The 26,741-nt window shown below is 40.2% G+C and overlaps 1 protein-coding gene across 9 annotated transcripts in view; it reads right to left on the bottom strand.

Annotated features, from left to right (window-relative positions):
- The window catches only part of PARD3B (par-3 family cell polarity regulator beta), a 1,028,888-nt gene that overhangs the window by 60,471 nt on the left and 941,676 nt on the right, over positions 1-26,741 (bottom strand). For 4 of the 9 annotated variants that reach the window (XM_084998491.1, XM_021075042.2, XM_021075043.2 and 1 more), the window contains 2 exons: positions 3,607-3,686; positions 1,110-1,241 (listed from right to left, as the gene is read on the bottom strand). In XM_084998491.1, the coding sequence (XP_084854617.1) occupies positions 1,110-1,241; positions 3,607-3,686 (212 nt within the window). Of the gene's footprint in view, positions 1-1,109; positions 1,242-2,490; positions 2,730-3,606; positions 3,687-26,741 lie in introns of those variants that run through there. The other 5 variants (XM_084998493.1, XM_021075045.2, XM_021075046.2 and 2 more) reach the window with 3 other exon arrangements.

Raw genomic sequence — 26,741 nt, 5'->3', positions numbered from 1 at the left:
GTTTACAAGCAAGGAAAACTGGGGGCTGGACAGAATGGCAAAACATTGGCCCTGGGAAAAACCTGGTGGTTGCTAACGAGGTTGTATTACAACCGCACTCTGCTTTCCAAAACAGCACCCTCAGGAGAAAAGAAATAAAGTCATTTTTCTTCAGAGGTAGAAGATTTAACATTGCTTAACAATAACACTTAACATCGCTTAGCCCTTAGCCTTAGGCAACCTCATAACTACCAAGTGCTGGGAATTTTCTTTTTCCTGAGCTGGCGAGGGCTCTGGCTTTATTTTGTCGAGTGTCATTTAGCCTGGCAGCAGGCTGCCTGGACCTCCTTTAAAATGACAAAGTTCCATGAATGCCCTAGCAGGGTGCCCCTTGACTGGGGCTCCTCACCAACACCAGGCACTGGGGGGCATTTTCTCTCTGTGTTGATGGCTCCAAGTTTGGCATATAAATCCACACTATTGTGTTTATCTCAAAACTCCTGTGATGCTCTCCACCAACAGTGCTGGAACCCAATCAGTCAGTAGCATGTTTAGGTGGGCCACGGACTTCCTACAGACAGGATTACTCTTATTTTTAATGGAAAATTTAACTCTGTAAATGTTTTAAAGCTCCCCACCTCCCTGACCAAGAGGGGAGCTGGTATCTACAGTGATGTGCTCACCGCACTCTCTTGGCAAAAGGAGAGAGCAGGGGAGCTGGTGTGGTTCAAGTGAGTGGGCAGTCAAATCTCTGGGGCGGGGGAAGGCTAAAAAAGCAAGGGAAATGTCACCAGCACACAGAAGTCAGCAGCATGTCCCCTGTCACTGCATGCTGCATCTTGAGTAAATACAGACCCCTCGATGGATTAGAGCACATTGGTGACGATGCTTTGCACCCACCATCCCCAGATGTGGAGAGCAAAACTCAAGTTGGAGCCTCCGCATTTAAAAGCCAGCGCCAGGAACCTCTGACGCATTTGCCTGACCCTTCTTTGTTCTCTATCGTGGCTATTCCTGGTTGCCAGGTAGCTACAAAGGTGTGCTTGCCCGTGCACCTTGTCACTCCAACTGTCGTGTTACATATGTGAGTGGACTGTTTGTCAAAACTGTTTTTAGTCTAAGATGGTTACCTTTTGGCTACAGTTATATTCTTGAGGATGGCAGGATTTTTGTCAATTCGTGTATAGGGATGAGAGCTCCACAGGTACAAACAGCATCCATGTGTTGCTCTTGTCCAAAAACTCCCTCCACAGAACTTTATCCTAAAATAGATGTTTAGGGTCAGCCATGATTGAGCATTTCCGGGTTTACTAGTAAAAACAAATAGGAGTTGGAAATTCAGAGGACTTTAGGTTAATAATGACTGATCTAAGCATTGCTTGCACTCTTATAAAAAGTGGATTTGTGCAGAACTCTAATTCAAAAAGATACATGCAGCCCTTTGTTCATTGCAGCCCTATTCACAGTGGCCAAGACATGGAAACAACCGAAATGTCCATCAACTGATGAATGGATTAAGATATGGTACCTACACATAATGGAATACTACTTGGCCATAAAAAATAATGAAACAGTGCAGCAACATGGATGCAACTAGAGTTTCTCACACTAAGTGAAGTACATCAGAAAGACAAATACCATATGATATCCACTTGTAAGTGGAATTGAAAATATGGCACAAATGAACCTATCTACAAAACAGGAACAGACCCACAGACATACTTGTGGTTGGCAAGGGTTGGGGGGCAGGGAGTGGGATGGATGGGGAGTTTGGGGTTGGTAGATGCAAACTATGGTATTTAGAATGGATAAGCAATGAGGTCCTACTGTACAGCACAGGGAACTATATCCAGTCTCTTGGGATAGAACATGATAGAAGATAATATGAAGAAAATAATGTATATATATGTATGACTGGGTCACTTTGCTGTACACGAGAAATTGGCACAATACCATAAATTAACTATACTTTAATAAAAAATATCGACAACAACAACACAAGTGGATTTGTGGCCTCCTGTCCCAGAGGGTAGGTCCTGAGGATGAATGGGCAGTTTCCAGGCTCCAGATTCTCAGGCCCATAGTAGGTGATCCATAGATACTCGAGGAAGGAATGAATGGGTGACATTTATAGAATTTCTATACTTACAAATGTTATTTCTGTGCTTTCGATATGTACTAAAAAAAAAAAAAAAATCCATTTCCGCAGTCTGAGTACAAGTTGGCCAGAAAGACATAAAACTGTTTCCAGTTTTCCTTTTTTTCCCTCTCCTAAGAACATAGTACTTTCCATCTGCCTTAATTTAACCACAATTTCCATACACTGCAATACTGAAAGCCAGAACTTTTATATTGAAAATGAATTTTGGAGACGACGTCTCTTTTTTAAAATGAAAACAAAATACTAGGCCAGGGAAAAAATAAGAAGAGGAAAGAAACCAAGGATGAGAAAAAAAAAAAGATGACATATAATAAGAGAAAATAGGGAGATAAAATATAGTTATACGGAAGCTTTTAAACGACTGTATTTTGGCTGTCCTGCCTAATCAGTGTTAAACACTGGTTCTCTGCTAGATTTGAGATTTTATGACTTTTGAAAATCCACATACCTATTTATAAGAGCCGATGGTCACTTGGGCCAGTCCAGTTGTAATATTCGAGATGTTATTTTGGTCCATGCACACGCAGAAATATAGCCAGCACACAACTCCCAACGGTAACTCCAGCTCTGAGTTAGCCCTTTAACAATTCTGTCGGATGATGAAAAACCTCTACTCAGAGTCCTCTCTGCCCCGCCCCCCTTCTAAAGGAGCTATTCTGTAACATTTCCGTTTTCTGGCTGGCATTAACCTTTCTCTGTTTTTGTTTCTTTTTTTCAAACTCACAAATTCTCACACTCTCATCTCATTTAACTCGCAGAGTAGCTGCACTGTATGTCATCTTGGAAAGATGCCTCTTTGTCACGTGGCACCGATGGCAGACTAAAATTATTCTTCATCTTACAGATAGGCGCACAGACCTTTGAGAATCATATCTCATTTTCAGGGGTGTCTAGTTACAGCATTAACTGGCTCTTGTAAGGCCAGAATCACCAAATGAACTTTTCCCACGCAACTGCCTCCTTCCCCCACTGTGACCGGCCTCTCAGCAATATTTCCTTATTACCCACAGAACGTGGTCAGGTTCTAAATCAAGCAAAGGACACCTTCCGAGGTTCACATTTCTCTCCTGCTTTTGAACACCCCGCTACACACAAAGCTCCAAGGTTAAGGATGGCACGCCCTTCCTTGTGGGTAGCTCTTAGGACAGAGGATTTACTATTTTATTTGTCTCTAAGCTGGGAGCGGGCTGTTCAATACCATTTTTATAGCAATGGCTTAGGATTTCCATTCACAGTCCAATATTCTTGCTGACATGTTCAATTGCCATGATATACTATTTTCTTCCCTTAAAAAATAACCCACAAGTGTTTCAATGATTAGCACTGTTGTGAAGATGGCACGAGTGCTGTGGCAGACGGCAGGAGCGCAAGACCAGAATGTCGTCCCAGACTTCTATTTCACGTAGCTTTTCTAAAGGCTTTACGTGCGGGGGGAGAGGGTGATGGGGGAGCCCTTGGTGCTGTACCTGGGTAAGGAGGCGTACTGTCTCTCCATCCCCTCAAAGTGGAGGTTGTGTAGATTCCCATCTGGACCCTTTCCAGACACCTGTGGAGAGAAAAGTAATTAGAGATGAAGATCCGGGATGCACCCTGGTTACTGACAATGCATCTCAAAATTATAATCTGTGCACAAATGCTGCTGCTGCCTGCCAAAAATCAGGCCACGGAAAAGCAAGCAAGAACTCAGGATCATTATGGGAATTGACGATCAAGCCACAAACATGGCATTTAACAACAAAGTCACTTCTTTCCCAAAAGGGTCATTGTCAAACTGACGCCTTGCTGTCACTGTGCCAGGTATACTCTGTGGCTTAGGAAGACTGCTTTTTTTTTTTTCCTTTTAAAATAGGCTTTAGTTTTCAGAAAAGCTTTGGATTTATGGGAAATTTGAGAAAATAGTCGAGAGAGTTCCCCATGTACCCTGAATCCAGTTTCCCGATAACTAACATCTCATATTCCTACAGTACATTTCTTACAATTAATAAATTGAGAAAGTCTATTCAGCTTTTTCCTAATTTTTTTTTTCCATTCAGTGATACCATATTATATTTAATCATGCCTCCTTAGGTTCCTCTTGGCTGTGACAAGGATGTATATTTAAAAATACCTTTTCTTTTCTTCTCTTTTTTGTTTGGCCAAGCCCATGGCATGTGGAAGTTTCCAGACCAGGGATCAAACCCACACCATAATTCCAGATCCTTAACCACTAGGCTGCCAGGGAACTCTTAAAAGTACTGTTTCCATGAGACCTTTCTTTACTAACTGAGATTAGTGACAAGCAGCTATTTCTTCCACAGCTTCTATGAAGCCCTCTCTGATCACCTGTACCTCACTGAGCTCCCTCCCTTCTAAAGAACCACAGAGAAGTGATGAAGAACTGTTTGCGATCTAATGTGGCTCTTTATTGGGTTTTGTCCCTGCTATGTGCTTCCTATGCTCACTTCTCTTCAGAGGCGGTCTCTTCCACCAGCTTCTAAGATTCTGACGGGCCTCAGTAGGTTCTCAGCAATGTCTGTTGGTTCTGTTAACCTAAAGACTTTATGTCTAGTCTTTCTGAATCTGTCATACCAACTAAAAACACATACAGGATGAACTCATACAAGTATTTTAAAGTACTTGTTGACTGATTGATTCCTCATCTGTTCACATCAACACGTGTGGTTTTATGGCCACCTGTGTATTTGCTCTTGTGCTGGGGAAGCCCTCACATACCAGGCATGGAAGGGGTAAATAGAAAATCTGTACTGTTATAATGAGAAGGGGAGGGGGAGTTTGTGAGTAATCGCAGGAAGCAACAGTGTCAAGGTCATGAAGGACATTTTCCTAGGTAGTCCTCAACCTGGAATTTATTTTCTACCTACCAAAAGTCCCAGCTCTCTCTGAAACCACCATCTCAGCTTGGGTGGTGTGTGTAAGGAGGGTTTGTTGGGGGAGGTGTTGCAAAACAAGCACCTATGCACACTTCAAGTAAGAAAGACAATTCCTGGTGTCAGATTATTACAGGAGGCCCTTCAGAGTGTGTCCTGTAAAACCTCTGTGTATTTTAACCAACACATGGAACAAGAGCAGCTGAAGTTACCTGAGAGGGTGACAGCCCACTGAGCCACTCAGGTAGGGTGAAGGTTGTACATATGGACTTAGAAGAGACTACAGAGGGACAGAATTCTTGGCATTGGGTTAAAAGCCCTGATTTAAACTGCTGACCTTCTTAACAAAGACTAGAGGGCAAGGATGGTGTCAGATGGGGATAAAAAAATGGCACAGAAAAAGAAGTGAAGGATAAAAGTTCTGTCCTCTCTCACGTCTATGTTTGTTGCAGTCGTGTTTGACCTATTTTTTAATGCAGGAAGAATTAATGTAAATATCAGAACTGCATCAAAGATGATCAATTGTGGTTGTTAGAAAAACATTACGCTATGTACCCTTGGTATAGCTCTAGACATGTACAACTAATCTTTTTCATGTGGCCATAAATCCAAGCTAATACTTTCAGGGCTGTGATCTGAACTGGCTTGGCCTAATGATGGCACTCAACACTCTGATGTCTCAGGAGGCAGTGCCAGTAAGCTGTGCTTTTTTGAGTAGGCTACCGGCATGCTCGAGTCTGTGAACTGTAGGATGATCCTTATCCTTGAGAAATTTTTAATCTTGTTTGGAAAACAGGCATCAGAAATGAAATAACTAAAGAATGATGTAAGATAACATATGACCCAGTGCCATTCAGGATGTTATGAGCAAGATGAAGGTATTATTAGTATTGATGAAGATGGTAGATACACCATGGAAGTAGAAGCACAAAGGCCAGGCTTTAAAAGATGGGTGGCATGCTAATTCATCAAAAATTATTCTGTTCTTGAAAACAGTATGAAGGTTTGTCAACTAAAAATAGAGTTATCATATGATCCAGCAATTCCACTCCTGAGCATATATCTGGAAAAGATGAAAGCTCTAATTTGAAAAGGTATGGCACCCCAGTGCTCATGGTGGCACTATTTACCAGCCAAGGCATGTAAGCACCCTCAGTGTCTGTAGACAGATGAATGGATAAAGATGTCGTATATATACACAGTAGATTACTACTCAGCCAAGAAAAAGAAAAATACTGCCATTTGCAGCAACACAGATGGACCTAGAGATTATTTTACTAAATGAGGTAAGTCAGACAAAGACAAACATAGTATGCTATCACTTATGTGTGGGATCTAGAAATCAGTACAACTTATTTATAAAACAGAAACACTCACAGACATAGAAAACAAACTTATGGTTATCAAAGGTGGAGGGGAGGAGGGATAAATTGGGATTGTGGGATGGACTCTACCATAGAAGCACAAATGCATGCTACCATAAATAAACAACAAGCATTCACTGTATAGCACAGGGAACTATAATCAATATCTTATAATAAACTAAAAAGGAAAAGATTCAAAAAAGAGAATATAATTATATATATATGATAGCCAAATCACTTTGCTATACACCTAAAACTAACACAATATTGTAAATTAACTATACTTCAATAAAAAATTATTCTGTTCTTCACCAATTGTATATTTATTTGTATGCTTCACTATTAATGCTGCAGAATCTTTTTTTTGTGTGTGTGTGTGTGTGTGTCTTTTTTACTATTTCTTGGGCCACTCCCACGGCATGTGGAGATTCCCAGGCTAGGGGTCCAATCGGAGCTGTAGCCACCGGCCTACACCAGGGCCACAGCAACGCGGGATCCGAGCCGCGTCTGCAACCTACACCACAGCTCAGGGCAACGCGGGATCCGAGCCGCGCCTGCAACCTACACCACAGCTCACGGCAATGCCGGATCGTTAACCCACCGAGCAAGGGCAGGGACCGAACCCGCAACCTCATGGTTCCTAGTCGGATTCGTTAACCACTGCGCCACGACAGGAACTCTAATGCTGCAGAATCTTTAGTGCAATCATTCAATTAGTAATTGTGGAGCACCTACTCTAAATTAATGCCATGCTAAGCACCACATTCAGAGCAATGAAGAGGGGCTGGATTTCTTCATTGCTTTGAATATTAAAAAGACAGGCCTGCAAACAATTATGGTCCAATGAGATCACTGCTGGAGTGTCAGACTAAAGAAGGCAGCAGTGGGAGTCTGAAGGAACAGATACCAGAATCCGTCTGGGAGAGTTGAAGACAGCTTCATACAGGTGTTGAAGCTTCATCTAAAAGTTGAATATGAATGAGGAAAAGGGAACAGGAGTAGCACGAAAGGCATTCTAAGTAGAGAGAACAAAAGTGAAACAACATGGAGACATTAAAAAGAGCACTGCATTTCCAGGGAATGTCAAGATTTTGGGCAAAGAAGAAACAGAGGTTATAAGGAAGAGGATATTAGTGACAGTAGCAACAATATCACTGGTCCTACTATTATGTTTACAACAATATCATTGCCGCTACTGTAATTTTATACACAGATTTTAATTTTTAAAGCAGTTTTAGGTTCACCACAAAATTGAGAGGAAGGTACAGAGAGTTCCCATAAACAACATGGATCAGGCTTTTGGTGTCGTATCTGCAAAGTCATTGCCAAATCTAAGGTCATCTAGATTTTCTCCAATGTTATCTTCTGGGAGTTTTTTAAAGAGTGTAAGATTGTCTGGATTCTCTCTCTCTCTCTCTCCTTTTTTTTTCTTTTTTTTGCATGTAGATGTCCAGTTGTTTCAGCACTATTTGTTGAAAAGACTATTATTGCTCCGTTATATTTTGCCAAAGATCAGTTGGCTATATTTCTGTGGATCTATTTCTGGGCTCTCTATTCTGTGCTGTTGATCTATTTGTATATTCTTTTACCAATATACACTGCCTTGATTATTGTACCTTTACAGTAAGTCTTGAATTGGGTAGTGTCATTCCTCCAACTTGTTCTTTTCCTTCAATACAAGTGTTGGCTACTTTGGTTCTTTTGCTGCTCCACGTAAACTTTAGAATCCGTTTTTTAACTTGCTGGCATTTTCATTGGGAGTTCACTGAATCTGTAGATAAAGCTGGAAGAACTGATATTTTGACAGTATTGAGTCTATCCAAGAACATGGCCTATCAAAGAATATGGACTATCTCTCCATTTTTAAAAATCTTGGATTACTGCAATTTAATATTTATTTGGTACTTAATGAGTGTCAAGCACAAGACAGTATGCTTTATTTGCATTAGTCCATCCATTCCTCCCAAATATCCCCAATGGTTGACCCATTTTGCAGATGAAAAAAACCGAGCAGTTAGCTAAGGTCATATAGCTACCTGGGATATCTGAGCCAAGGTTCAGATCTGTCTGACCCTGGAGTCTAATAAGCTCTACAGAAACTGACATGGACTGAATTTTGGAGGAGCTCATGCCTAGGAACTTGATTTTAACATTAGCTGATGGTGAAGACACTTAGAAGTGATATTCATTCCGTAAGTGATAGTACATACTGACAGATCAGAGAGATTATTTTTGCCATAGTATGGAAGTTCCAGTGACAGTCTAAGTCAGGGATGATAAAGGCCTAAATAAGGGGATATTCAAAAGGATGGAGACAAGGGAGTGACACAAGGATGTTAAGAGGGTAGGTTTAATTCAACTGAGAATTAATGAGAAGGGCGTGTCTAGAATCATGCCCAAGTTTGTTTGTTTGTTTGTTTCTTTCTTTCTTTCTTTCTTTTTCCTTCCTTCCTTCCTTCCTTCCTTCCTTCCTTCCTTCCTTCCTTCCTTCCTTCCTTCCTTCCTTCCTTCCTTCCTTCCTTCCTTCCTTTCTTTCTTTCTTTCTTTCTTTCTTTCTTTCTTTCTTTCTTTCTTTCTTTTTGATTTTTAGGGCCATACCCTCAGCATATGGAAGTTCCCAGGCTAGGGGTCGAATTGGAGCTACAGCTGCTGGCCCACACAACAGCTGCAGCAGTGTGGGATCCGAGTCACATTTGCGACCTACACCACACCCCCAGCAGTGCCAGATCCTCAACTCACTGAGTGAGGCCAAGGATTGGACCTGCATCCTCATGGATCTTAGGTTCGTTAATGAGCCACGATGGGAACTCCCCATGCCCAGCTTTCTAAGCTTAGCAATGAGATGAGTTTGGTAACTCTTGCCAATATTGGACTAAAGAACAACAGATTTAGGAGGTAGAGGTAGGGATGGAAGGAGGGAATATTTAGATATAGTAAGCTTGAGTTGGGACATCTGATGGAAATGTCTGATAGATAATTGAATATAATGCAATGTAGAAGAGAAATCTGGATTAAAAGATGTAGAATAGAGAAACTTTCAGTCCATAGATAGTGCCTGAAATCTTGGTAAAGAATTTGAATGCCCAGGAAGAATCTACAGAGATAGAATAGAAGAAGTCATGCAGTGAAAAGAGAGAATATCAATAATACTCTTAGAAATACTATAATTTAAGGGACAGACAAAAAAAAATGATCCTAGGAGGAAATCTGAGTAAAAGTGGATAGTGGGGAAGAGAACTACGTGAGAGTGTTATCATAGAAATCAAGAGAAAAGAATTCCACAAAGAAGGGATTGATCCACCATGTCAAAAGTAGCCAAGAGCTTCAGTAAGACAAGTTCTGTGGTCTACAAGGGAGCTCCCTTCTTGTAGAGTGTCACTATGAACCACAGAGCCTGGAAAACTGAAAACCATCTTTCCAAGAACTCCCTTGTAGTAATATACTGGGTCTGGTCTGACTGAAGTTGGGCCATGCCATTTGAGAAATGGAATTGCAGCTAGGGCAACACTTCCACTGTTGATTCCTGCAAGAACATCCAAAGGTGTGCTTGGTTTTCCTATGGCAGTGTTAGTAGTTGTGTCGTTGCTAGTTTCTAGGGATGGCACGTAGCTTTCATAGCTAGCTTAGGAGCTGGTAGCACTAAAGATGACTTCCTGATTGTGGCACCTTCCCAATTATGGCGGCTCCTGATAGAGGCATGGCTGTGATGATGGAGTCAAAGCCTTTCTCAAAGAAGTGGCAGGAACTCCCCAGAAAGCCTGGTTCCATTGTATGGCTTGGAAAATCATTCCTGAAAGCTCATCCAAGAATGTGCTTCCTAGCCTTCTGTATATTTTGCAAGCCTGTTAATATGGTGTAATAAATTTATTCCTGCTTAAAGTAGCTAGAGTGTATATTCTCTGCAATTGAACAGTGACAAATAGAAGGTCTGAAAAGGGGATTTGGGAATTGGCAATGAGATGGTGATTGGTGCTTTATTGAGAGTGATTTCAAAGGATTGATGGGGAGAGAAAGGCAGACACTGTGGTGTTGAAAATCTTTATAGTTTTCTAATAAATAAGCAACCACTCGTTGTACTGTCTTATGCTATCAAGCTTAGAAAATGAGATTAATACTTTCAAGTAAATAAACATTTGTTAGTGTCTCCTAAGTAGAGCCACATGCTAAGTACTCTAAGACAGAGGGATGAGGAAAAGCCATGTCCCACAGGGACACAGTGTTAGTCAAGGGAGATGATAGGAATACATTTGTGTTCCATTATTTAAAAAACATTTTTTTTTCTCCCTGAGTTAGCCAAAGATGACCTCTGTTAACACTTACAAAAACATACACATATTAATGGCATATAGAATTTTTCCCCAACTATTTATTATTGGCATTTCCCTGTGTTAGTAGATTCATTTCCACAAACACACGTTTTAATGGCTGTGTAATATCCAATTTATGGATAAATCAAAAATGATCTAATCTCCCCCAGTAATTCGATCCCTTTCATTATCCCAATCAGAAATTGCGGCAATAGAGATTATTGTATGGGAGACAAAGATTCTTGCAAATAATGAAACTGAAAGTAAGAAACTGCAGATAGAAGGTTGCCCAAGAGAAACTAATTTGAAGTTGTAGTTAGGTCCTTAGGAAGTCAGGCCACTTTGAGAAGGAACAAGGGAAGAGAGAATAGGCACAGGCATTTGTAAGCTCATTTCTCATTTTGCTCTGTGTGTGCAACAAGACTCAGAAATGTTCCAGCTTGAATAACTCCTTATTAGGTAATTTCTCTCATCACACACAAAAAATAAGGTCAGCGGCTTTGATCCAATTAATGCTTTTAAAGAAGCCCTTTATCTCACTCGGTAAAGTATGTTTTGTTTTTTTTTTTATATAATGACCTAAAGAGACATCTGATAGAAATAATCTTGACTTAAGCCATAACAGAAACCTTGTCTTTTCCACGACAACGTAATGTTGGAATTTATGCTTGAATTTGGGACCTATTTCTCTCTCTCCTCAGGAAGTGAAACTTCAGAGAGCTTATTCAAAACAACTTGAAAAGCTCATACCTTGGTGGCCTTGTATGTGGCGATCTTCTTTGTCTGGATTATGACAGCCTATGACAGCCTATCAGGAGGGCTTGGGGTCGGGGTGGGGGCGGGCAGGGGGGATGTCGAATTAAGATGCTTTTAGTCCATGGGAGTTCTCCCAATTTTGTTCACTGAATGCCTGCTGCTGGCTAGGGTGTTAAGAGCCTTGTGAAAATAAAGCTATTAGTCTTTTCTCTACAAAAGCAAGGAGCTTGCTGCTTACATTCAGTGTTCCTTAAATTAGTATGTATTTCTAGCCTGGCATTGCTAGAATCAGCAGTTTCATAAAGCAATATACTAAAGAGTCCATTTAACCCCCCTCCCATTTGCAGATTAATGGCAGAGGGGAAGATTTAATGCCCTTTCAAACATTTTTTAACAATGTATTAAAAATCAAGGAATAAATCACACAAGAGTTTCTGCGAATGTCTGATGATAAAAAGCGGAAACAATTCAAAATTAACATGTTTTCCAGTTCCTACAGATCGGGACACATTTTTGCCAATGTTGTAATTTATGTCCCATAAGTCAATTTTCCTGAGCGAATTTAAAAGCTGCTGTGATGGAAAGGCTGTGCAAAGTTGCAATACAGCTTATTCACCTATACATAACATCCTCATTTACAAATGTGTCTTACCCAGATCCACTGCCAAAAAATGAGTTTCATGCTGCCAGACACATCATAAGATTAAAATGCAAAGTATAAAAATTTAGATGCCATTTTAGGAAATAGGCCTTTCATTTCAAGTTGGTATCATGACAGATATTTTTGAGCAGTTTCCAGAAACTTTCTTTTAATTACATTGCTCCTACCTAGCTATAGGTTTGGCTGGAAGATTTTTAAAGGAACCAACACAATAAAAACAACTGAAAAGTTATGAACTTGGCTTTGAGAATCTTCTGATATTAGGACATTTTGCTGAAGTGCTACATGTTTGGAGGGAGGGCAACAAACAATATTTTACATAAACAAAAAGAAACTCATCAAAACAGATTGTTTAATTATTTCCCTTTTGCAATGTGAAGTATATTGTTCCTAAGATACGTATTTATAAATATGCTATCTAGAGAAGCAAAAGTACACACACTCGTTCAAACCGTTATTTGTGAAGTGTTTATTTTCTCTAATTTAATTTCAGTAATTTTGTCAAATAACTGGGCATTCAGCTTATAGATTTGCTTAGAACATCTGCTAGTTTAGAAAATATAGCAAATAAAAGTATTTTGAAAATAACTCTTGGGCAAGCCTTTTAATCATTCTGTGCCTATATTTTCCTCCCTTGTAAAATGTTGGAGTTGAAGCCTAAGTCCTTAAAGTCCATTCTAACCTACATACATTTATAAAAGTTATCTTGTATATAGTTTCTACATTATGTTAACCAAGTACACCTCATTAAAATAGTAAGCACCAGCCAAGTGTTAGCCATTGGTATACTGGGCCACAGCATCTTGATAATTTGAACTATCTCTCTTCTGATTATCTTCGGAGAAAATAAAATCAGACATCTCCTGCCCAGCTCTGTTTGTGTCTGAGCCTAAGATACAGTTACCATAGAAACTATGATTGTGGATACCATTTACAAATTTGGCTTCATCTGTCAGATGCGCTTTGTGTGCGAGTGAATGTGTACGTGTGTGCGCGAGTGTGTGCACGTGTGCATATGAGTCTTGCCAATAAGCTTGAAGAGCAAACTCTGGCTCTACATCTTTAATTAAAGAGCCAGACACCATTCCTCATTTCCTTTCCCCATCTGTCTACCTACAAATAGAGATACTGTAACACTGGCTGACATATAAACTCTTACTTGGGAGAAGACAAAGGTCTGACAAAAAGATGAAGAAAAAAGTATTAGGAAAAGCGTTCCCTAAAAAAATCTGTCTATTCATCTGTCCTGTATTTTACAGGAACAGAATAAAAGGACTTTGGTGGAATTTTGGTTGGTTACAATAATCCCTAGGTTCTAGTATCTGGTACTTACTGAATTTGGTTTCTAATTGCTACTCGGATATAATATGTGAGGTATTTATCCCTCTGCTGTTTTACTTTATTGTATTCTATGACAACCTTATTTAACCCAAAAGAAACAAAGTTGACCTTCAAAATATGTCTAAATCTTAAAATGATAATATCTTGTTTATGTTATTTATGAGTCCATACTATCTCTTTTAAATATTAGGCCTCATAAACTATATTCATTGACTAAAGCTATCTAGTACTTTTTTTTTTTTTTTTAGGGCTGCACCTGTGGCATATGGAGGTTTCCAGGCTAGGGGTCTAATCCGAGCTGAAGCTGCCGGCCTGTGCCACAGGCACAGCAACACTGGATCCGAACCACATCTGTGACCTATACCACAGCTCATGGCCATGCCAGATCCTTAACCCACTGAGCAAGGCCGGGGATCAAACCCGCGTCCTCATGGATGCTAGTCGGGTTCGCTAACCACGAAGCCACGATGGGAACTCCAGTCTAGTATACTTAAAATATACTTTCATTTATCAAGACTAAATAAGGTAAATAGGTGCAAAATTTTAAGCTCTTCAGAAATTTTTTCCAGTGTAGTGGGTGGGCAAGTTCTAGTCACTCCCATTTATAGTTACTAGAAGGAAAAGGTTCTCTGGAACATTCTACAATCAATATTATGAGTTAATATCAACACAACCATTTCTATCTCTGCTCATTTTACACATGAGGGAACCAGAGTTCAGGGAATGTTAAAGCAGCTTGTCAAAGGGTTATGAAATGGCAAAGGCAAGATCTGAACTGACCCCATAGTAGTGCTTCTCTCACTCTTAATGCTATCTCATATGTTGGCAGTGATCATTATTGTTACTGTGGCTCTGTTTCTTAAACAAAGAACTGAAACATCAGACCTGAAAGTTCAAATGAATCTACGGTGGCAATGGGATGGAATGTGTGAAACTATGCCTGTCCGCAAGCATTCAGAATGTATTTATGGCCATCATAGCCATACCAATGAACTCTAATTGCCTAGCAATATTTATTCAATATAGTTGGAGATGCTGATATATGTGTATATGTTAATTTTTGATATAGCAAAATAATTCTAATAAAAATAATTTGTAATAAAGGGGTATGTTTTATTAAAACATCCTGTATTGCATATAATAATTTTTTCAGTATTCATGCATGGTGTCAGTCTATTAATTTGGTTTGTACAAGATATCAGATTGTAAGCTTCATCAGAAGGGAGATAATGCCTCTTTTTTGAGTCATTGCATTCTCAAGACCTGGCATATCTACCTTGCTCATTAATATTTATTGAGTCAATGAAACAGAAGTTTCAAACATCTACTCAGCAGCAGTTAGCATTAACACAAAACAATTAATCAGCTTCCCTAATGGCTAGCTAGTTTTTTTGAACCAGACCTGTTAAATAATAGGACACATACTGTCAAAACGTTTTTAAGGAAGTTTTATGACATATGTGCTTTGGTTAAGTCTTATTAAGACTGCCCCTTTCAAACTCTTTTATTTATAGAGTCCTCTTTTTCTTTTTTTTATTTACTTTAAAAAATTGAAGAAAAACCCCACTTTTTTTTTTTTGGTCTTTTTAGGGCTGCACCCATGGCATATGGTTGAAATGGAGCTGTAGCCACCAACCTATGCCACAGCAACATCAGATCTGAGCCATGTCTGTGACCTACACCACAGCTCATGGCAATGCTGGATCCTTAACCCACTGAGCAAGGCCAGGGATCAAACCTGTGTCCTTACAGATACTACTTGGGTTCCTTGCCACTCAGCCACAAAAAGAACTCTAAAACCCCACATTCTTATAGTTTAAACTTGGATCTGAAGTACAAATCAAAACCATTAGGGGTCTTAAGTATGTAATTGCTTAGAAAAGATTCTATAAGCTCAAAATAATACTGATGATACTAATACACTAGGAGAGGAAGCTTATCTAATAGAATAAATTACTGGACACATTGGGCATAATGACTGTTGATCTGAACACTCGCCTCAGTGTGTAGCTTCAGAAACTTATCAGACCCAGGCTACCATTAATGCTGGAATCTGATACACAGTAGCCCTACATTTATGTTACCCAGATTAAATTGTAACTGACTGCTATACTAGTGGAATTCTAGTTCTAGGAAGATGAATGAGGATGGTAGGAGGAAAAAGGAACAGCTAAACAGATGACTTTCTGAAAACCAGTGTTCTTGTATCAAAACCTAGTTTGAACAACCAAACCACACACATCCATTCAATCAATAGTTTTCCATTAACTGCAAATGGCATTATGTCATTCTTTTTTATTGCTGAGTAGTATTCCATTGTGTACATATACCACATCTTCCTAATCCAATCATCTCTTGATGGACATTTGGGTTGTTTCCTTGTCCTGGCTATTGTGAATAGTCAGAAAGACAAAGACAAATACCATATGATATCACTTATAACTGGAATCTAATATTCAGCACAAATGAACATCTCAGAAAAGATCATGGACTTGGAGAAGAGACTTGTGGCTGCCTGATGGGAGGGGGAGGGAGTGGGAGGGATCGGGAGCTTGGGTTTATCAGACACAACTTAGAATAGATTTACAAGGAGATCCTGCTGAATAGCATTGAGAACTTTGTCTAGATACTCACGTTGCAACAGAACAAAGGGTGCGGGAAAAAAAAAGTAATTGTAATGTATACATGTAAGGATAACTTGATCCCCTTGCTGTACAGTGGGAAAATAAAATAAAATAAAATTTATTCAGAAAAAAAATAGTTTTCCATTAACTGTTGAATAAAGGCACTCAGTAACCAACAGTGACCTAACTTTCCAGCTTTATCATGGCCCTCTCATAGGTACTCAATGATCTGACTGTATAGGTCATTTTATGGATCCTAAGAATGCCTTTCTATGCCTATGGCAGGATGTCTACTTCTGCTGTTTTGGTAGCTCTTCCTGTGGTCAGGGTAGTGCCGTAAACATGCCAAGGACTCAATAACTGCTAACTTGAGTGAATGAATAAAGTAACAAGAGTTGCTCTGATTGGTGGTATTCATGCTATGAGGGACAAGAAGAGATGCAAGTAGTAATGGATGAGAACAACAGATTCTGTGGAAGATGGTGAAAACGTTGAAACAGAGATAAAACAGAGAAGAAAGCCTTGAAAAGAGGGGAAAAAAACCCCTGAGAAACAGAAAGTTTGCAGAAAGCAAAGGGAACTATGGAATGAAAATAAACTAGGTTATTGCAAACTATTCTCATCCTCAGCATACAGGTAATTCCTGTCTAAAGTGTCCATTAATCAAACTCTTAGATCCATCAGAATACTTCATTCCCTTACCAGGCTGGGTAATACAACTTTGCTCTTCTGATTAAATGCAGATACAGCCTCTTACTTTCAAACTCTTTTTAAAATGTGATTATTTTAAGTCAACATTTAAAGTTGGATTTGATATAATCATTTAATTGGGCATTGATTCATCTACACAGCACTCATTACTGAATTCTTCAATTTCATCAACATAATTTCTTTCCAAATTATCTTTTATCTAGATAGTAGAAGTATGAAAACTTTGCCAAAATAAAAAGCTTTTAGATTTCTAGTGCTGGCTGGACACAAACCCATGGAAGAGTGTTGAAGAATAATGCATTCTTGCCAACCACCAGATACAATTGCTTTTCCCATAATTAATGTCATTCTTGCTGTTTGAGTACCATTTCCATCCTCTAGTAATTTCCATTAATAGAGGAAGTTTCTGCAATATTTTTTGCGTCCTGAGAAACTACTGTGGCTTCCATACACATTTTAATCAAAATAATGACAGTGAGTGAAAGGGGGGTGGTGAGACATATTACTGTAACCCTGGGTTGCATTTGCTTGGTCATCATTTTCAATCTCTGAAAACTGTCCAAAGGACTTAGACCTCGATGCTCTGATTTCACTAGCACAGTACTATTATGAGTTTATGCCAAGAAGACAAAAGTGTACAAAATGAACGTATCGGACTATTCAGTTACTAAAGAATAACTGTGAAAAGAAAGCTTTTTTAAATAACAAAAGATGAGCAGATGCAAATATAAACTCAACTCCTATAAAGTATGATAATTGTATCATACTTTAAGCTGGAGCCTCCAGTAAGAGGAAGTGACAGACCAGCTGCAAATCATACCCCCAACCTGCCAATTCACACTGTTTTTTATTATGCTGTTGCAAAATCAAGGACTCAGCTCAGGATATAAAATTATGCAAATATACAGAAAGTAACAACAACAATAAAAATCAGCTCAAGTTTCTTATGGGAGCCAAGAAACGGATGTAGCTTGATGGCACCACAGTAGTCCCATACCAGGGAGGAGGCACCAAGTCTGTGATTAATGGGGTTCTAGGAACCCCCTCCTGGACTTCCCCTAAAAGCCAAATATTGATACTACAATGAGGGATCTTTGGCTACAGGGAGACCAGTGCTACGACTATTTTCCCTTCTGTTTCTGAGTTGCTCTGGAAATAGTGAAAGTCTACATCAAAGCTTCACCTTCTTTGCCTAAGATGGCTTTGAAAAATCTCCACCTGAGCCACATCTAACCTCACTCTGCCTTCTCTGTGAAGTCCACCCAGCAGAGATCTGATGGTGCCACTTGAGCAGGAAGCCCTTGCTCCATGTGATGACTGAGGGAGGGGTGAGGACTCAGGTTTGGACACTGTGTTTAGTGACCTGATTAAAACATGAGAACCAGGTACTGAAGGTACTGAGGGAATAGTACAACAAACAATATGTGTGTGTGTGTGTGTGTGTGTGTGTGTTTTGGCTGCACCTGCGGCATGTGGAATTTTGATCCCTGGGCCAGGAATTGAAATCCCGCCACAGCAGTGACCCAAGCCACTGCAGTGGCAGCACTGGATACTTAACCTACTGCGCCATAAGGGAACTCCTCATGTGTGCATTTTAATAGTCATTGTTAAAATAAAACACAGCTGGTCAACAATTGTGACAGCTGTCCCTCCACTTGGTGAAAAATCTGGGAAGATGGATGATCAGCAAGGGCTGGCTTAAGGGCTTGGATGCTGATGGGCCCCTTACCATGGACTGGTGCACATATCCATTCTCGAGGCGTACCCCTCAGAGGTCAATACCAATTTTCAAAAAATCTGTCCTGTTTGTAAATGTGCTCACTCTCTAGTTCCTACTTACATTTAAAATTAATATCATCAGATACTATATTAATAAAGGATTTTGCAGTGATCCAAGTACATTCTCATACATCATCGGACTCATTCATGCCACAACCCTGACCAAGAGAAAGGCAGGTGCTGCATAGTTCTTGGGAGATTATTTTGCTCCGAAGAGGGAGGCACAACAGGAAGACAATCCTAAAGGGCACCATCATTCCTCTGGTGTCCCATGTCCCTCTATTCTAACTGGAAACCTATGGGCATAAAGAGTTCTATTGGACAGCGAGAGGCCATGGTCCCTGGCCTGCACAACAGGGGGTTAGCAGCATTCACTTGAGGACAGACTGGCTGGGTTGGACTCTGTGACCTTGAGCAAGCTAACTTCTGTGCCTCAGCTTTCTCAACTATTCAATGGGATTAATAATAATACCCTCCTCAGATGGTTGTTGTAAGGATTTGAGTGGTAGGATGGATGAAAACACATGGCACAGAGCAGACATAGAGAGTACACTTATATTTTCAATAAATCATAGATGTTCTTATTGTTGCTGCAGGTACCGTGAACCTGACCTTTCTTTTGGTAAGAGAAATACTTGGAGAGAATCTCTTTACAGCTCTGTGTGGGTCATTTCCATGATCCTCTCACCTGCCCTGGCTAAACTAACAGAAGCACCACTGTTCCAAAACAGTCCTGGGAAAGAAAGTAGAGAGTGAGTAGAGAGAAAAAAGAAAAGAAAAAAAAGCTCAAGGAAACACTCTTCCTTTCTTTTGTAAAAGAGCCTCTTTTCTGCATTTTATATAAAGAAGGTGAATGGCTGGAATGATATGACACATTTAAAAGGATGATATGGGAGTTCCTGTTGTGGCTCAGGGGTGACAACCAACTAGTATCCTGAAGGATGCAGGTTTGATCCCTGGCCTCGCTCAGTGGGTTAACTGTCTGGCATTGCCGGGAGCTGTGGTGCAGGTCACAGATGCAGCTTAGATCCCGCGTTGTGTGGCTTTGGTGTATGCCGACAGCTACAGCTCTGATTAGACCCCTAGTCTGGGAACCTCCATGGCCATGGGTGTGGCCCTAAAAAGCAAAAATGAATAAATAAATAAATAAATAAATAAAAGGATGATATGTGTATGTATGTGTGTATGTGTATATATATATATACACATACATGTATGTATATGTCTGTAGAGTTATACACACATACATATATATAATGTACTGTACATAGAAACTGCTCAATGACTAGGATAAAGTTTAAATTCTTGAGCATGACATCCAAGCCTTTCATAATCTACTGTTGTCATTATCATCTTTGCAGCCTCATTTCCTGACACTTCATCCTTACATACCTGCATGTGCCCTTCTCAACCACTGGTCCTTCCCCAACCCCCATGCATGCTCACACTGCCTTATCCTGCCTCAGCCTTTCCTTTTTCCCTTTTCTTCCAGCATCACGTCCTCTGAGAAGCTCTTCCACTGAGCTATTTACTTTCTATTTTCCAAGGGTCTAGTGTATATCTTTTAAAATAATTATCTAGATTATTATCTTTTTTTTTTTTTTCTTTTTGGGCCCTCACTTTGGCATATGGAGGTTCCCAGGCTAGGGGTAGAATCGGAGCTACAGCTGCCGGCCTGCACCACAGCCACAGCAACGCCAGATCCAAGCCACATCTGTGATCTACACCACAGCTCACGGCAATGCCGGATCCTCAACCCACTGAGCAAGGCCAGGGACTGAACCTACAACCTCATGGTTCCTAGTCCGATTTGTTTCTGCTACGCCATGACGGGAACTCCTAGATTATTATTTTATACAAGGATCTTTGTTAACACTTGTTGTCCAGTATATATTTCATGCTCAGTAAATGATGGATAATGAAAAGAATGAACGACCTAAATGAAACCAGTAATCCTGAAGGTGAGATGTAACACAAGCAAGCAGAGAAACACATAATCCTAAACTACCCACAGAAAACAGACTTGGATTAATTTAGCCAGCCTCCCTCAAGAGGCTATTAACAAGTGAGTTCAATGCTCCAATTCAGGAGGGAACATTAATTCCACTGCATGGAGTGAAGTCAAGAAACAGTACTCATTATGATTTAGGCATTTCACAGTACAGATGTGAAGTATGCATTTTATTACAACTTTATTGAACTGCTTGGGATCCCATAAATACCAGGACCTTGTGGATGCTCTCCTACACACTAGATGGGGAGAGGATGACAACTGGGTCGTCTCCCAGGGCAGAACAGACTCCACACACAGATAGGCAGTGAGTCTCCCCCCACCTGCTGACCATGACCACCCACTAGAGGTTCTGCCGCAATCTGTCACCGGTTTTCCTAAATGAGTGTAATCCAAGGCTTAGTGCCTCACTGTGGAAGCCCCCATCATTGTGTTTTCAAGTTTGAAAGCATCCCTGACATCTGCGTTCAGAGAGAAGCCAGTCCAGGTACAGCTCCTCCAGAGAAATGAAGATTCAGAGTCTATAGGGAAGTATCATGTAGCAAGAGGTTGGCAGATGGGAAAAAGAAAAAGAGAAAAGAAACAACAGTGGACATGATGATTCCCTCTAAGCAAAGAAACAAAATCCTAACTTTGGCAGCTAAGTGATTGAGGTGCTGGTTGAGTGCTGTTTAGAAGGTTTCCCCTATTTAAGAAGAAAAATGTTTATCTACTTTAGGGTATATTCCTATGCCCCAGGACTGTATAAAAGTTGAGCGGAAATCAGCATCTATTTATTATCTACAACTATGCTTTACTATTTTAGTGGGCCCAGATGGAGAATAGTTGGTAAAGGGATTTACCAACTTTAGCCTGATATGCCTAATAGCCCTAAGACGTAGGCAAAAGGATATACAGGGATCTCTAGTCATCAATGTAATGAAATTAAGAGAAGTGAAAATTTAGGATGAATATTACAAGGACCTTCTAACGGTTGTAATCCATTAGGAGAAGGGATAATTTCCCAGGGGGAGTAGATTTGTATGTTAGAAAATGTATAACGCCCATTCATAATGTATTTGTGACAGACGTAATGCCATGTCCATCTATAAATCAGATTTACCTTCTGTGCGAAGCCCTAGGGTCCTTCCTGCTGAAGGCTTTCCTCCCGGGCACTGACCTGAGAGGATTTCAAATCCAAAGGGCCCAATTACTAAAAATCTTCCATCATATAATTGGGCCTTGGCATGGAAAATAACACCAGTATTAATCCAAGTCACTTGGAAGGAAGTAGAAATCATCTCCTGATTCCGTCAACTGGTCCAGTGTAGTCTAGGGGATGAGTCTCCCTGAGCATCCTCCCCAAGGGCCATGAGGAGCTTTTACTTTGCAGACAGCAAAACTACAGAAATTATACTGGCAATCCATACTTGAGTTACTGGCCATACAAAGGAGATTCACAGGGGGATACATCATGTTCAATTTGAGGGTCATCTGCCTGGAGCAGCTCATCCAAAGAAAGAATGGGTAGAATCTTCTATCCTTCGGAACAAATACCGTAATTCAAAGAGCAGCAAACCTCCAGTGAATGGGGGCAGGAGAATGCAATGCTTTGGAAAGGACAGGCAGAGAGCCCCTTTTACACCATTCCTGGGAACACAGGAGTGTGTCGTCCAAAAGTTAACCAACTCATTTTCAAAATTCAGCTTAGCTTAGCTTAGCTTAGCCCACAATGGCACGTGACTCAGTTAACAGCCACCAGATACTTGCTCTACCTTGTCATTCTCACTCAATGAGAATTCAAATGCCTGCCCAGAGGAAATGCCTTTAAAAGCCCCCAATTGCTGAGATATTCATGAAAACCAAACTGCAAGAACCTACAACAAGAGAAAGTGCTTCTTAAAGGTTTTTAGGTCCACTCCAATTTTCATTGGGTCTGCTGCCAAGTCTTTATTAGACTCACCCTGACTGTTTCTCAACTTACCCTTGTGGATTAACACAATTCAGCACCGTTGGGCGTGTTTACAATTGGAAAGGACAACACACCAGGAAATGTGATTTGGACTATAATTCTCTACTAGTAAGGCCTGCAAAGAAAAAGGACCCAACACTACAACATGTTTCTAATTGCTAATTTCTGTGAGTCATGGAAATTGGAGATCCTTAAAATGAGGGAGCTTGGCTGTTGCTTGAGGAGTTGCAGCAAAGCAGCAGGGCCAGACCTACCTTGTACAAAGGAGGAAATTATAGTGAACTCACCTGCTTCATAGGAACGGGAAAGCTTTTAAGGAATAATGGCTTCAAATACTTTGTTCTTTTAAATACTGTGAATTAAATAGTCCTATTAAATCTGGTGGTATATCAGTATTTTCAGAAACTTCCAAAGCAAATATATTTCTTTCTATGCTACAAACAAATATCCCAATAATGGTGGTATTACAGTGTGACCTGAATGGTAGTGTTTAGTTTGACCAGAATACTTCCAAATGACAATGAACCACACCAGTGGTCATGTTTTTCTGCGTATCTTAAGTTGTAAATTATTGTTAGTACATATCTCAAAAGATAGTTTAGTTTTGGAATGTCCTATGACACGTTTAGGCATAGAAAAAGTATCCTAGTAAGGAGCTTTAGGACCATGACTCTGCCCCTTTCACTCTTGTTTGATGGGGGCTAACTCTGTGGAACACACAAGGATGGTGTGTTTGGTAAAAAAGAAATGAAGGACTCAGATGTCTGTGAGGTATATGATCAGTGGCTGTGGCCATTTCCTGCGGAATTCATAGGTGGGTGTGGTCCATAGTACTACCTATAGTTTTTTTGTGTTTTTTGTTTTTGCCTTTTCTAGAGCCGCTCCTGCAGCACATGGAGGTTCCCAGGCTAGGGGTCTAATTGGAGCTGTAGCCACCAGCCTACACCAGAGCCACAGCAACGTGGGATCTGAGCCGCATCTGCAACCTACACCACAGCTCACGGCAACACTCAGTCCTTAACCCACTGAGCAAGGCCAGGGATTGAACCCGCAACCTCATGTTCCTAGTCAGATTTGTTAACCACTGTGCCATGATGGGAACTCCTATGGTACTACCTACAGTTAAATCAGGCAGAAGCAGAGCTTGATTGGATCATGGGGGAAATATGTCTGCTTGTGAGCCATTAAGCTAAGATACATATGGCTGAACTCCATTCTCATCTGTATATATCCTTCTGTAGAGTGGAAAACTCATATGTTACAATTATGAGCAACCGGATGGCCTCTGGCGTAGGCAGTCTGGACTGAAATCACAGGTCACCTCATTTGAAAATCATTAGGTAGAGTTGGGCCTTAAAAAGTACACAGCACACTATATCTAATGCCAACCCTTTTCACCGTTTTCTAAGTGTCCGTATTATGTGTTGGATATGCATCTTAGAAAACTAGAAATAACAACCATTGGTTGTTAAGAATGGTTAAGTAGAGTGAACTCAATATTTAGCTCCGAAAGACTCACCTAGTTTTCATGCAGTTATCTTCCCATCCCATTCCCTCCAGTAGCCCACTGTTGCCAGGGCTCTAGCCATGCTCTTTGCTCTCCTTAGTGCCCCCTGCACACCCCTCAGCTTGCCAAGAAAGTTTCCATCTCAGGGCTTCTATGGGGACATTTCTCTCTTCCCTGGAATGTCTACTCTCCAGATACCTACCTGCTTTTGTCCCTTACTTTGCTTGTGTCTTTATAAATCTCCTCGTCAGAGATGCCTTCCTGACCACCCCACATAAAACAGCATGCCTTGCCAGCATCCTGCTCTAGCCATTTCATCCAATTTTCTTCATGAGAATAATCATGGCCCCAAATTTACTCTTCACGTGTTTATTATCTCTCTCGCCTCACAAGCACAGTGACTTGGTCCTCTCTCCGCATCACCTAGACCGGTGCCTAGAAGACATTTCCTGTATCAACATTTAAGTGAAATTGTTATAAATCACTTTCTTTAAAATTTTTAAATTATTAAAGTATAGGTGATTAACAATGTTTCGTCAAGTTCTGTTGCACAGCAAAGTGACCCAATCACACATGTTTCTGTGCTATACAGTAGGGTCCCATCCAAACATCCATTTCTCCTCTCGTGACCTTCCTTCTTCTTTCTTTTCTTTGTTTTCTTACTTCCTTTCCAGAGACAAATACTAAATGCATACAGAGTGATTCAGTGGAAGAAATCTCCTTAAATGTCTTTACTAGACTCTATGGAGGTAGCTGGTTGTCTGGTGACTCCTTTTTTTTTTTTTTTTTTTTTCCATCGCTTAGAATATTCTACATTGAAATCTTTGTCTTTTTTTTTTTTGTAATTTTAGTATTTATTTTCTTAAATTTGAGAATGATTCCAGTCACCTGGGAATGATTTAATGAACCCTTATGTTTTCCATCAATGATTTTTAAATTGGGTGATGAAAGATATTTTTAATGTATATTTTAAAATTAGCCTGAAAAGAAAAAGGTGTCTCTCGGCCACAGGCTTAATTCTTATTTATGATAAAAGGTGACAGGGGTAAGGTAGTGAGAGAAGTAAGGAAGGTGATGAAAATGAGTTTTTATTTCCAACATTCATTATTTTGAATTAACCTATGAAAACTCTCACACACAAAATATCTAGTGGTTAGAAGAGTAAAATAAGCCACTTAAAGCTCTGTTTAGAGTATGAACTTCATTTATTTGTCTTCTGTCATCAAGGGCTCAAACAGCCTATCCAGGCACAGGGGTGTTCCTGACACTTCCGTCTCACTGCCGAATTGTTTTATTTATGATCATTACTTTCCCTCCCGCCTTCCTCTGGGAGAAGAGAATGCAGAAATTAAAATTTATAAATTCACAATATCCACATCTTAAAGAGAATATGTCTAATATTTTCCTTGAGTGAAAAAAGAGGGATGGACATATTTTGCTTTCCTTTCTTTGCAATGAAAGTTGACACAGTGATTTTGTGTTATTATAACACTCATCATTTCTCCCTCTAATTTGGATGGTTTTTAATAAAGCTCCATTGATTCCACTGAAAGGCATCCCTCCTGGCAAAAGCAGAACGCACACACTGATTGCTAAATATGCAGCAATTATCATATTCAGCAGCACACTTTAATATCTTATTTATAGATGTATCTATCTGTAATTTGCTTTAATTAAGTTGCATTGATTTTAATGACAGGAGCGATCACAGACAAGGGGCTGGTGTCATATGCTCCTATGAGTCCTGGTCTGTCATTCACTCTTTAAGAGGTGGTCCTGCACCTTCGTGACTTTCCTTAGGCTCCAGGCAAGTCCAGCCCAACTTAGTAAGTTCTGAGAAATTCTCAAAGTGTTTACACCTCAGAATTGATCCTCTTGGTCATAGGATGGTATGAATGGGAAGGTAGCTTAGTGAAGTGAATGAGGCAACTGAATTGTGAAATGGTGTCACATGTATATAATGTCATCACCAGCCACAGGTTGCTCTATTTTGACAACTGTTTTCTCAGGTGTGGCTAGCAGTGGCAGCATGCCACTCTGCTAACTCAGCCTTGGCTTTTGTTTTTGCTTTGCCAATAACATCAGACTGCTTTAGAAAGGACCTTGGGGCCCGAGTTATTTTTGAATTCTTGACTATTTTTCACACCCCCCTCCTGGTGAAAGTTCTGGGACAACAGGAAGCAAGAACTTATAATGGTTTTGCCTTTCACGGCACCCATGTTCAAGGACTAGCTGGCTAAACATAACACAAAGGAACACGAAGATAGCAAGTATATTTTTAAAGGCTTTAAGATATTACTCATCATGACCAGAAATGATTTCTCTTTCTTTTTTAATGGGTGAGGAAGTAAGCTCTGCCTCTATAAATCTTTGCACCTCTGAAGGTGCCAACATTAATTTCGTATAAATTATCCATGTTAGAATGCCAAGGCATGATCACAAAGGAAAACTCAGAAGACAGTTATGCCAGTGCATTCGCGGATTCTGGTCACCATTTTTCACTCGCTGATTATTGCTACAAGTGTTGATTAATAGTGGTGCTCATGCTGCTAGAATGCATTTCCCTGGAGGTGAAGAAAACATTCAAGAAAAAAAAAAAAAAAAAAGAAGGAAAGATAATCATCAACCCATCCTTCCGCTTCTCTGTAATAACCCTGCAGAGGGTGTGCAAATCATGGATCCTGATGATCTCTGCTCGTGGCTTCTGAGCCATTTCACTAAA

This window comes from Sus scrofa, chromosome 15 (assembly GCF_054392235.1).
Source record: "Sus scrofa isolate SSC_HxYL_T2T_F1_AM1 chromosome 15, Sscrofa_HxYL_maternal_Yorkshire_Landrace_v2.0, whole genome shotgun sequence".
NCBI classification, from domain to species: Eukaryota; Metazoa; Chordata; class Mammalia; order Artiodactyla; family Suidae; genus Sus; species Sus scrofa.
The sequence above is the reverse complement of the archived record's forward strand: the minus strand, read 5'-3'. Positions and strand labels throughout refer to the sequence as shown.